Source organism: Medicago sativa, chromosome 5 (genome assembly GCF_051527215.1).
Source record: "Medicago sativa cultivar Bolivia chromosome 5, Bolivia_mono, whole genome shotgun sequence".
Classification (NCBI taxonomy): Eukaryota; Viridiplantae; Streptophyta; class Magnoliopsida; order Fabales; family Fabaceae; genus Medicago; species Medicago sativa.
In genome coordinates this window covers 26,931,208-26,942,865 of record NC_140753.1, presented here as the reverse complement: position 1 = coordinate 26,942,865, position 11,658 = coordinate 26,931,208, and the positions used below count along the sequence as shown (strand labels likewise).

The 11,658-nt window shown below is 39.8% G+C and overlaps 2 protein-coding genes across 2 annotated transcripts; one reads left to right on the top strand and one right to left on the bottom strand.

The window, feature by feature from the left end:
- Nucleotides 1–505: 505 nt before the first annotated feature.
- Nucleotides 506–1,413, top strand: LOC146921420 (uncharacterized). Its single transcript, XM_085711306.1, has 2 exons — nucleotides 506–607; nucleotides 655–1,413. The coding sequence occupies exons 1-2, from the start codon at nucleotides 506–508 to the stop codon at nucleotides 1,411–1,413; spliced, it is 861 nt and encodes a 286-aa protein (XP_085567432.1).
- A 7,703-nt stretch (nucleotides 1,414–9,116) lies between these two features.
- On the bottom strand, nucleotides 9,117–9,698 carry LOC146921419 (uncharacterized). Its single transcript, XM_085711304.1, has one exon. It carries the CDS (start codon nucleotides 9,696–9,698, stop codon nucleotides 9,117–9,119), a length of 582 nt encoding a protein of 193 aa, XP_085567430.1.
- Nucleotides 9,699–11,658: the final 1,960 nt, after the last annotated feature.

Sequence of the window (11,658 nt, the reverse complement as noted above, 5' to 3'; positions counted from 1 at the left end):
GGGAACTTGGTAGAACCCTTGTTACAAGTGCAAATGAAACCATAGTCCTTACCAAATGACGTATTTACCTTGACTCCAACATTATGACCTAAACTTCACCGTGTTTTCACCGTTTGTGTAGCATAATCATGCATACATGCATTCATCCATAAAAAAATTCATTGAAGGACCTAGATAAGTCCTTGTAAACATAAGAGGTGTGGACCTTATAAAGAGGGGCACCAAGGAATACAATTTCAATATTCCTTATGATGTTTACAATTACTTTGACAAATCCTTCGATAAAATAAAAAATGTGTTCATTTTTGCATAAGCATAATCCATCATTTTGCATTCATAGTCTCAATTCCTAGTCTCACAAATTTTTCTCTTCCGTAAAAGGTCAAGCCATCTCAAAAGTGTTATGGCGTCCTCGTCCGAAAACAACTCACATTTACAACACTCGAGCAATCCCAAGGAAAAGATGGAATATCTCGAACATGAAAACTGAGTGCTCCGGGAGGAAATGGCAGCCATGCAAACTAAGATGGACGAAATGACTGAATTGATGAAAACACTTACGGCTGCACATAATCAACCACCACCTCCTTTTCCTATCAGCACTCAGGCCGAAGCAATTGTCTCTATTGTCCCTGGATGGATGATACCTGACAGTACTCCACCAACTCTATCCCAGAAGGCCGTCCTTGGGGTGTGCCTATTTGCCTCAGTGAAGTATTCTGCCCTAGTGCTTGTGAAGCTCAAATGCCTACTCATCAAAATGAAGCTCATGTTCCTCTGCCTCCTGTAAGAGTTCCTCTAGTTAATATGACATACTCAGCACCTGTGATCCATACCATTCCACAAAATGAAGAACCCATCTTCCGTTCAGGGAATATGGAGACCTATGATAAGATGGATGAGCTACGGGAAAAATATGATGAAATGCAGCGAGAAATGAGAGCTCTCAGTGGGAAGGAAGTGTTTGGGAAGACTGCTTACGATCTCTGTTTGGTGCCAAACATCCAGATACCCCAAAAGTTTAAGGTCCCAGATTTCAAGAAGTATAAAGGGAACTCCTGCCCTGAGGAACATCTGACAATGTATGTAAGAAAGATGTCAGTATATGGCAAGGACGATCAAGTCCTTATATATTACTTTCAAGAGAATTTGGCTAGTCCTGCCTCGAAGTGGTACATGAATCTAGACAAAACAAAGATCCGAACTTTCCATGATATGTGTGAAGCTTTTGTGCAACAATATCAATACAACGTGGACTTGGCCCCAGATCGAAGCGATCTTCAGGCTATGACTCAGGGAGACAAAGAAACATTCAAGGAATATGCTCAACGGTGGAGAAATGTCGTTGCCCAGGCCAGCCCGCGTATAGAAGAGAAGGAGATGACCAAACTTTCCTTAAAGACTCTCAATTAGTTCTACTATGAGAAGATGGTCAGAAGTGCGCCCAAGAACTTTGCAGAGATGGTCGGTATAGGTGTACAGTTGGAAGAAAGAGTCCAAGAAAGACGTTTAATTAAAGATGGAACTTCTGCCAGTGGAACCAAGAAATTTGGGAACCACTTCTCAAGAAAGAAAGAACAAGAGGTCAGTATGGTGGCCTATAGGAGGCCTCAGCAAAAATATCCCGCCTATCAACACGTGGCTGCTATTACACCCGCTACCAATGCCATTCAACAACTACTTTATCAGCCTCAACAACCGTATCAGCAGCAACAGCCTCGACAATAGGCTCCAAGGACACGATTTGATTTGATTCCCATGAAGTATGCTGAGTTGCTCCCATCTTTGCTCAAAGGGAATTATGTCCAGACCAGGTCGCCTCCTCCGATGTTCGGAAAACAACCAGCAGGTTTTAGAGCCGACCTCTCATGTGTCTTCCATCAAAGGGCGCCAGGTCACGATGTTGAGCGATGTTATGCTTTGAGGAATGCAGTTTAAGATTTAGTCGAAGCCAAGATCCTGTCCTTCACAGACTTGAATCCGAATGTGCAAAGCTAATCCGATACCGAATCACAGGACCTCATCCTGAAGAGGTGGTGCGTAGTTTTAGTGACACATGGAGTGGTTTGCCACGTTTAGGGTCGTTGTTTTTGTTCCTTCAGCTATTTTCTTTGTTCAAATAATGTGTTGTTTGTTGATTTTCGTTTTTCAAAAAGAATCCTTTTGTTCTGCCCGAGACGAAAGTGAACTTGTGTAGGACTTTTAACTTTAAGTATTGTAGTCATTAATAAAAAGGTCGTTTTGATCCTGACTTTGTTTTATTTTGTACTTTTTTTTGAAAAAAAATGGTAATACAAAGGACCTCAAAGAATAATCATTTCCAAATATCTTCATGTAATCATTTACTTTCTACAATCAAACAAAAATGTAGATTAAACATAAATAAGCCCGTTGAACACATTAACCGTGTACTCTCTTCCAACGTTAAGTTCCTTGTATCTGAAGCTGAAGAAGACAAGAATGAAGAGATTCCCGACAAGATCTCTCGCATACTGGGGCATCTTAACCGTCGAAGCTACAAACAAAAATCAAGAAGACTGTCCAGAAGATAGCAGTCACTTACAAAGACTAGCATGAGATGTTACCGTTGCCTCACATAGATATCGTACTTCAGTACATATTTCAACAGGGGCGACCCCCCTCCTTCCCCAATATACAACATGGAGGTCGCGCCTCCCGTGGAGTTTGAAGTCCCGTCAATAGGAGTTTTGCTGGAATCCCAATTTGATTGAACTTAAAATGCATGACAACCTTGTACTCCCTCCATTCCTTTTCTTTTGATGTTTCAGAGTTTTAATTATATTCCAAAACTTTTGATGTTTTAGTGAATTTATTATTGTTTTCTCAAGTTTACCATTGTTGGAAAACACCATAAACTATTAAAGTAGTTGTGACCTTTGGTTTATCACATGTGAATTTAATGATAAATAAGGACATTTTAGTCAAAAACACATAAATATTTATATACTTTAATTACTCCTTAAAACTTGTGCCAAGAGCTAAAACATCAAAAGAAAAGGAATGGAGGGAGTACAACTTTATCAAAAGAGGTTTAAAACAGGCTTCCAACAAGAAGGTTCGTCCCTGTGAAATTCAAGAAAGAGACTTTGTGCCCAAAGACACTACCTATTCAACCAGACTCCAGGGGCAAATGAATGCCTAACTATGAAGGCTCGTGTGCAATGACTTTACAACTAGGGATGGTGACAAAACTCACACGTCCTATGAAAGCTGGTGTAGTCAAGAAATACTCTGTCAAAAATAAAAGCTCGATAAGTCACAAACCTGAAAAGACGGATTAGGCAAAAATGAGCGTCTCGGTGGACTGAAAACCCGAAAGGGCGGTCCCGGCAAAAATTAGAGACATGATCAAAAATGATTATCCTGATAGATTGAAAACCCGAAAGGGCAATCTATGCAAAAGTTAAGGATTAAAAGACAAGGTAACTGCATTCGGTCAGGCACAATCCACTTGGGGCATCTTGACTATGAAAAGACCTCTAATTCGAAGCATCTGTAGATCCAGGGGCATTCAAAGTTGTTAGGGAGAATAACGGTTATTGTGTTCAATGTACCTTTCCCATATAATTACCATTTTCCAACTTTTGCAAAGATCTGTGGGGCCACGCCATTGGCAGGTCACCACTTAATTCATCAAATTCGAACCTGTGCCCATTTACTTGGAATTCTCATTTACTCTATATGCAAAATTTCTTCTTTCCTAGGTTTTATAGCTTGTTAACGATATGAGTGAACCTCATTTGCATGGAGGAGATGGATTCACCATCCTCCATGTGAAAGAGCTCATATTGTTGAATGAGAGTATTAATTTTAGATTGCTTGACGTCGTCGGTTCCCTCGTGAAGAGTTTCCAACGTGTCCCACATAGCCTTAGTGGTTTTACAATGAGAGACTAAATGATACTCATTCACCCCAAGAGAGGATATGAGTATGTTTTCGTGCATTCTTTCCAATAGTCGTAGTTTTCACCGTAAAAAATTGGTGCTCTATTATATGCCCCCTTAGGCTCCTTACTTGCCATATTGACTCTTCTGGTAATTAATCGTACACGAAGAGACCAGGATCTTGACGCCGCTTGTTGGTCGATATGGCAAGGTAATACGCGTTAGAAGGGGTGAATAGAATTTAAAAATTTATCGTGTTTATAGCGAAAGCGTTTTGAATAAAAGCAAAATACGACTTGTTAGATTATGCAAGGTTAAATGGCTATGACAAAATTAATAAGACTATGCCAAAAGATAAGATTCACTTTGAATTGACAGATTCTATGTAATCTTAAAACAATCTGATATTAATAAAATTCACATAAATTACAAAACAAGCACAATCTCAAACCAAATATAAGAGCAATGAATCAATTATACTAATGAGCACAATTGTGTAAGTGTTTGATAAATTGACTGTAACGCCCAATTTGAAAGAGTCTAGAATATTCGAATGTGTGCTAAAACTGATATTGGATACATTAATTATACAATACAGAAAACGACAACAATGTCGAGAGTTTAGATACAACTATTTCCCGAGTCATATGTTACATTATATTACACCAAAGTTTGCCACACAAGTCTAGCTACAATAATACATACTAAGCATCTCTTAATATAACATACGCTTCAACTATATCAACACCGAGTTGATTCCATGCAAACACAGTCAATCCAAAGCTTTTTCTTTACCATTTCCTCGAGTAACCTGTGAACCTGGACAAATTAAGGAGAAAGGTGAGACATAATGTCTCAGTGAGTTCTTTCTAGCCCTAGGCTAGTGATAACCTCGGGAAACCTACGGTTACCACGTGTCTAAATTACAACCTGACGATTGATTATACGTGTGTGGTCATGTTTGTCTAGACGGTTGTGCCAACTAGACCCGTCATAGTTTCCTTGTTCTATTCCAATACTTATTCATGTCTAATATCATAATCATAATCATGCATAGTTAATTCCACAATCATAAGTTAGCGTTGATCAAACAAACAATAACTTGATTCATTTTACGTAGAGCCCCGGGTGGAGTAACCCCGAGAACAATCCGAACATGACCGATGAAACCTAATTAGGGCATATCGGACTCCCTCAGTGTCGTGCGGGTCCCTTGCGGCTTGAACCGTTCTCCTTGGAGAATTTCCCGTATCCCCTGGCGTGGATAACAAGAAACACGAACACCTACATCTTGCTATAATCCTGTTCTTATGCATTCATGAAGGGTTAACTCTTAACAAAATAACTCATCATAACTATGTTCTAAAATGATGTTCTATTCTCGACAACTATGTCGAGGCTCTATGTTTCCTCCCATGTCTATTTCATCTCTAACCCATCATGATTCGAGTAAAATTCTCACATGCCATTCTTGATAAATTATGTTAAGTTTGCCATGATCTTTGATTCAAGAATCGTTTGATGTTATGTGCATTGCCTAGATGTAGTTTTAGGGTTATAAAGTTATAAAACGATGAAAGAAAGACCTCGGAATGCACCACCGACCCTACACTAAGCCAACAAGCCAGAAAGCATGTTGGCCAAAACAGAAGGGTTCGCTATTAGCGACCCTGGGGCGTAATTTTTCTGGTAAATTTCGCTATTAGCGAAATTATTTCGCTAATAGCGAGTTTCTTCAGGTTTGTGGTGCTGATTTTGCAATTTTAACCCAAAACTCGTCAAATTCGACCCTGCAATGCACTATGAACATCCAGAAACATATATTGACATTATTAAACATATTTCATGGAAAAGTTAACAAATAATCATCAAGAATGAGTGTAGGGTACCAAAAACAAAACTAGTAAAATTTGGCACAAAACATGACTTCTTCACTAAGAAATCTCAAATCAAGGAAAGTTAACTATCTAGGAACTCACCTTGTACCAAAAGAAGTGATATTCTAATGTTTATATGCTCAAACCAAAACCCTAAGATGAGAAGATCAAAAGAAGAAAGCTTGCATCATTTCTCTTAGTTGTTTTCCATCAAGAATCATTCAATCTTCACATAGATGCTTGCCTTAGGAGATAACACAAAGAAAGAATGGATTGAAAGGAGATTGAGGGCCGATTTTTCTCGAGAGGGAAGAGAGCAAAAAGTCTTGAAATACCTAGAGAGAGAAAGCTTAAGAAACAATGAATATTTTGGATCCTAAAACCCTTAATAGTCCTAACGCTCAATGCCAAATTCGCCCCTAATCTTCGACGCGCGCATTTAATCGTTAACATGTATTATGTCACCACATAAATGATCGGGGTATTACACTCTACCCCCCTTAAAAAAAATCGTCCTCAAAATTTAGAATTTACCTGGAAACAAATGCGGATATTGGTTCAACATCTCCAATTCAAGTTCCCACGTAGCTTCACCATCCGGCGAACCTTTCCATACCACCTTCACTATGGGAATTTCCTTGCTTCTGAGAGATTCGACATCACGGTCTACTATCCCTTCTGGTTCCGGCTGAAATGTCAAATTCGATTTCAACTCTATAGAATCTAGTTCAACTGGTTGGAAAGGATCCGGAATATACTTCTTCAATTGAGATACATGAAACACATCGTGTAAACCCGACATAGCTGGAGGCAAAGCTAACTGATAAGCCACTGGTCCGATACGCTTAAGTATCAAAAACGGTCCCACATACCTTGGACACAACTTCTTTGTCCTGAAGACACCTCGCAAACCCAGTTTAGGGGTAACATTTAGGAACACATGATCACCTTCACTAAATTCCAAAGGTCTCCGCCGCTTGTCTGCATAACTCTTTTGACGACTCTGAGCTGTTCTCATCTTTTCCTGAATTGACTTAATTTTCAGAGTTGTTTCTTGTATGATTTCTGGTCCAAGAATGCTCTTATCTCCAACCTCGGCCCAACACAAGGGGGTTCTACACTTCCTACCATACAATGCTTCATAAGGTGCCATACCTATGCTCGAGTGATAGCTATTATTGTAGGAAAATTCTATCAGAGGCAAATGATGATTCCAACTTCCACCATCTTCCAAAATACAAGCACGTAACATATCTTCTAAAGTCTGAATAGTCCTCTCTGACTGTCCATCTGTCTGCGGATGATGCGACGTGCTCAGCTTCAAGTGAGTCACTAAAGCTCTTTGAAAAGCCTTCCAGAAGTGTGAAGTGAAAATTGGGTCCCTATCCGACACTATGCTCATCGGAACACCATGTAGCTTGACAATCTCAGAGATAAACAATTATGCATAATGTGATGCTTTGTAGGTAGACCTAACCGGTAGGAAATGAGCCGACTTGGTTAATCTATCCACGATCACCCAAATTGAATCATGCCCCTTCTGAGTACGGTGCAAGCCTCCCACAAAATCCATAGATATCTGCTCCCACTTCCATTGTGGAATTTCCAACGGTTGTAGCATACCCGCTGGTCTTTGATGTTCAATCTTTATTTGTTGACATACAATGCACCTTGCTACAAACTCTGCAATGTCTGTTTTCATTCCAGGCCACCAATAATCTTTCTTTAGGTCTTGATACATCTTGGTCGCACTAGGATGAATTGAGAAACTACTTTTATGTGCTTCTTGTAAAATCAATTTTCTAAGCTCTTGATCATTTGGAACACATATTCTCCCTTCAAACAAAATAGCTCCATCCGAGGCCATAGAAAATTCTGGATGACCAATTCTCTTCTGCAATTCATCATCTACCTCTTGTGCTTGCACAATTCTTGACCGTAAGTCACAAGAGACTTCTAATTTGTGTAACCAAATACCATCGTTATCTTCTGATGCTTCAAGATTATGGTCTCGAACCTTCTCATACAACTTACAAGTATGCATCATAACTTCAGCTTAAGCTAAAGCCTTGCGACTCAAAGCATCTGCTACAACATTGGCCTTTCCTTGATGATATTTCAAATCAAAGTCAAAATCCTTTAGATACTCCATCCAACGCATCTGCCTCATATTCAAATCCCTTTGATCAAACAAATATTTCAGACTTTTGTGATCACTGAATAATTTAAATTAAGCTCCATACAAGTGATGTCTCCATATCTTCAAAACAAAACTATGGCCGCCAACTCTAAGTCATGAGTGGGATAGTTTTCTTCATGCGTCTTGAGCTTTCTTGATGCATAAGCTATCACATTGTTTTCTTGCATAAGTACTCCACCGAGTCCTTTAGATGATGCATCACAAAACACAATATATCTCTTCTCGGGATCTGGAATAGTTAAGACTGGTGCTTGAGTTAACTTCTTCTTCAAAGTCCTGAAACTCTTCTCACATTTTTCATCCGACACAAATGGTACATCTTTTCTTGTGAGTCGAGTTAAAGATAAAGAGATCTGGGAAAACTTCATAATAAATCGGCGATAGTAACCAGCTAATCCCAAAAAGATTCGAACTTCCAAAACATTCGTCGGTCTTGTCCAATTCTGAACAGTTTCAACTTTCGATTGATCAACTGCCACACCTCCTTGAGAAATAACATGACCCAGAAACTTGACTTCTGTCAACCAAAACTCACACTTATTGAACTTTGCATACAATTGCTTTTCCCGAAGAATATCCAACACTATCCTTAAATGCTGAGCATGCTCTTGCCGATTCTTAGAATAAACCAAAATGTCATCAATGAAAATAATGATAAATTGATCTAGATACGGCTGAAAAATCCGGTTCATATAATCCATGAAAACTGATGGGGCATTAGTCACACCGAACGGCATAACCAAGAATTCATAGTGTCTGTAGCGCGTTCTGATAGCCGTCTTGGACACATCTGAAGATTTGATCCGAATCTGATGATAACCTGGCCTGAGATCAATTTTTGAGAACACTGACGCTCCTTTAAGTTGATCTAGTAAGTCATCAATTCTCGGCAAAGGATACTTGTTCTTAATAGTCACCTTATTAAGTTGGCGATAATCAATACACAATCTCATGCTGCCATCTTTCTTCTTTACTAACAATACCGGCGCACCCCAATGAGACACACTAGGTCTAATAAAATGCTTCTGGATAAGTTCTTCAAGTTGAGATTTCAATTCTTTGAGTTCTAATGGTGACATTCTGTAAGGTGCTACAGACACTGGCTCCGCTCCAGGAATCAAATCAATTGAAAACTCAATCTCTCTTTCCGGAGGTAAACTTGTGATGTCGGCCGGAAAACACAATATCACTGGGGCTTAAATCTGACTCTGGAGTCACAGTGAGCATGACATAAAAACCCTTATCTTGGGCACAAATAAATTGAACCATCTGGTAAGTATGCTTAAGTAGATCTGATAGGGCCACTCCTTCATCCGTATTACTGGTAGGCATGTAAATACTCTTCTCTGCACAACCTATATACACATGATTCGCTAAAAGCCAGTCCATGCCTAATATAACATCAAGTTGCTTCATAGGGAGACATACTAAATCTATATGATATGTCTTGCTAGATACGGTGATAGGACAGTTCTCACAAACATAATTCGCCACAATTCCTCCTTCGGTGGCCGTAGTCACTAACATAGGAGGATTTAGTAATGAGACAACTAGTTGAAGAGCTTCAACACATTGAAAAGAAATGAAAGAACATGATGCACCACAGTCGAATAAAACTCTAATAGGATTTTGACCAAGAAAGCACATACCGCCAATCAAGTCCTCATTAGCCTGAGCCTTCTTTCCATCTAGTAAGTAGACCCTGCCTTTGCTCATTGTGGTACTTACACCTTTGCCTTTGTTCCCTCTAGGTGGACAATCTGGCACATAGTGCCCTGATGAGCCTTGCCACACTTCTTGCAAGTTGGATTGGTTCTGGGTGGCCCTGTGTGCTTCCCTCTTTGTGGAGAACCCTTAGGTTTCAGCTTCTTGTGATACTTGTCGACAAAGTTACCTTTATTCCTCCCACTTGCCCCAGAACTTTCTCTAGCTGCCTTATCAAAACCTCTTTCAGCCACCAAACTGTTATGCACCATTTCATCAAAATTTGTCAACCTCTGTTGACTGACCACTGCGTAAATTTCACCTCTTAAAGCATGCCTATACTGATTGACTTTCCACATCTCATTGCCTGCATACTCATTATGAGTAGAGTAATGAGACAATTCCTCGAATTTCTTGGTGAACTCCGTCACCGACATATGGCCATTCTTCAAATGAAGGAATTCCTGTTCTTTCCTGACCTTAAACCACAAAGGAAGATACTTCTCTTTCATCACTTGTTTAAAGTTCTCCCAGTTCATTGCTATTCCATTTGTCACCATTCTACGTTGAGCGGTTTCCCACCAATCCTGCGCTGCACCTCGGAATTGATTAGTTGCATAAACCACCTTCTCTTCCTCGGTACAGTTAGCCATAAGGAAAATCTTTTCTATATGCTTGATCCATCTCTTAGCTTCAGGTGGTTCCCCGCTACCGTCAAACTCCGGAGGATGGTTCCGGTTATATTCTCGGAAAGCTGGATTTCCCACAACTGGAGGCAGTGAATGCGGCTGATGCATTCTCGGACCTTGTTGCAAAGCTGCAGCCCACTGTTGTTGGGACTGAGCGTTCTGCTTAATCTGCTGTTGCATCATATGCATCATTTTTTGATTCTGTTGCATCATTTGCGCCCACATATTAGCATCCGGGTTAACATTGTCCTCAACATTCTGATTATCTCTTGGTCGGCCTCGTCCTCTTCGTGCTCCGGACATTCTCGCTCTGACTGTCATATTTAAGTCAAAGTGAACAATTTCAACCAAATATAACAATGAGGATAACATCCTAAACCCAAAAAGAACAACTACTTGGATTGTATTCTTAATGACCCAAGGCACGATCTGAAACGACCTGCTTTGATACCAAATTGTAACGCCTAATTTGAAAGAGTCTAGAATATTCAAATGTGCGCTAAAACTGATATTGGATACATTAATTATACAATAAAGAAAACGACAACAATGTCCCGAGTCATATGTTACATTATATTACACCAAAGTTTGCCACACAAGTCTAGCTACAATAATACATACTAAACATCTCTTAATATAACATATGCTTCAACTATATCAACACCGAGTTTATTCCATGCAAACACGGTCAATCCAAAGCTTTTTCTTTACCTTTTCCTCGAGTAACCTGTGAACCTGAACAAATTAAGGAGAAAGGTGATACATAATGTCTCAGTGAGTTCTTTCTAGCCCTAGGCTAGTGATAACCTCGGGAAACCTACGGTTACCACGTGTCTAAATTACAACCTGAAGGTTGATTATACGTGTGTGGTCATGTTCGTCTAGACGGTTGTGCCAACTAGACCCGTCATAGTTTCTTCATAACTTGTTATAGGCTTTGCTAACATCATACGTACCATGGCGGTCGAGGGATCCTAGAACCGCTTTGCTAAGATACGTTATTCGCATCGAAGCCTAAGCTTGTAACAATCATGGCACGAACCTATACCGGACGAATAGGGTAACCTAAGATCGTCTTCGGTATAATATTCTTTCCTTGTTCTATTCCAATACTTATTCATGTCTAATATCATAATCATAATCATGCATAGTTAATTCCACAATCATAAGTTAGCGTTGATCAAACGAACAATAACTTGATTCATTTTACGGAGAGCCCCGGGTGGAGTAACCCCGAGAACAATCCGAACATGACCGATGAAACCTAATTAGGGCACATCAGA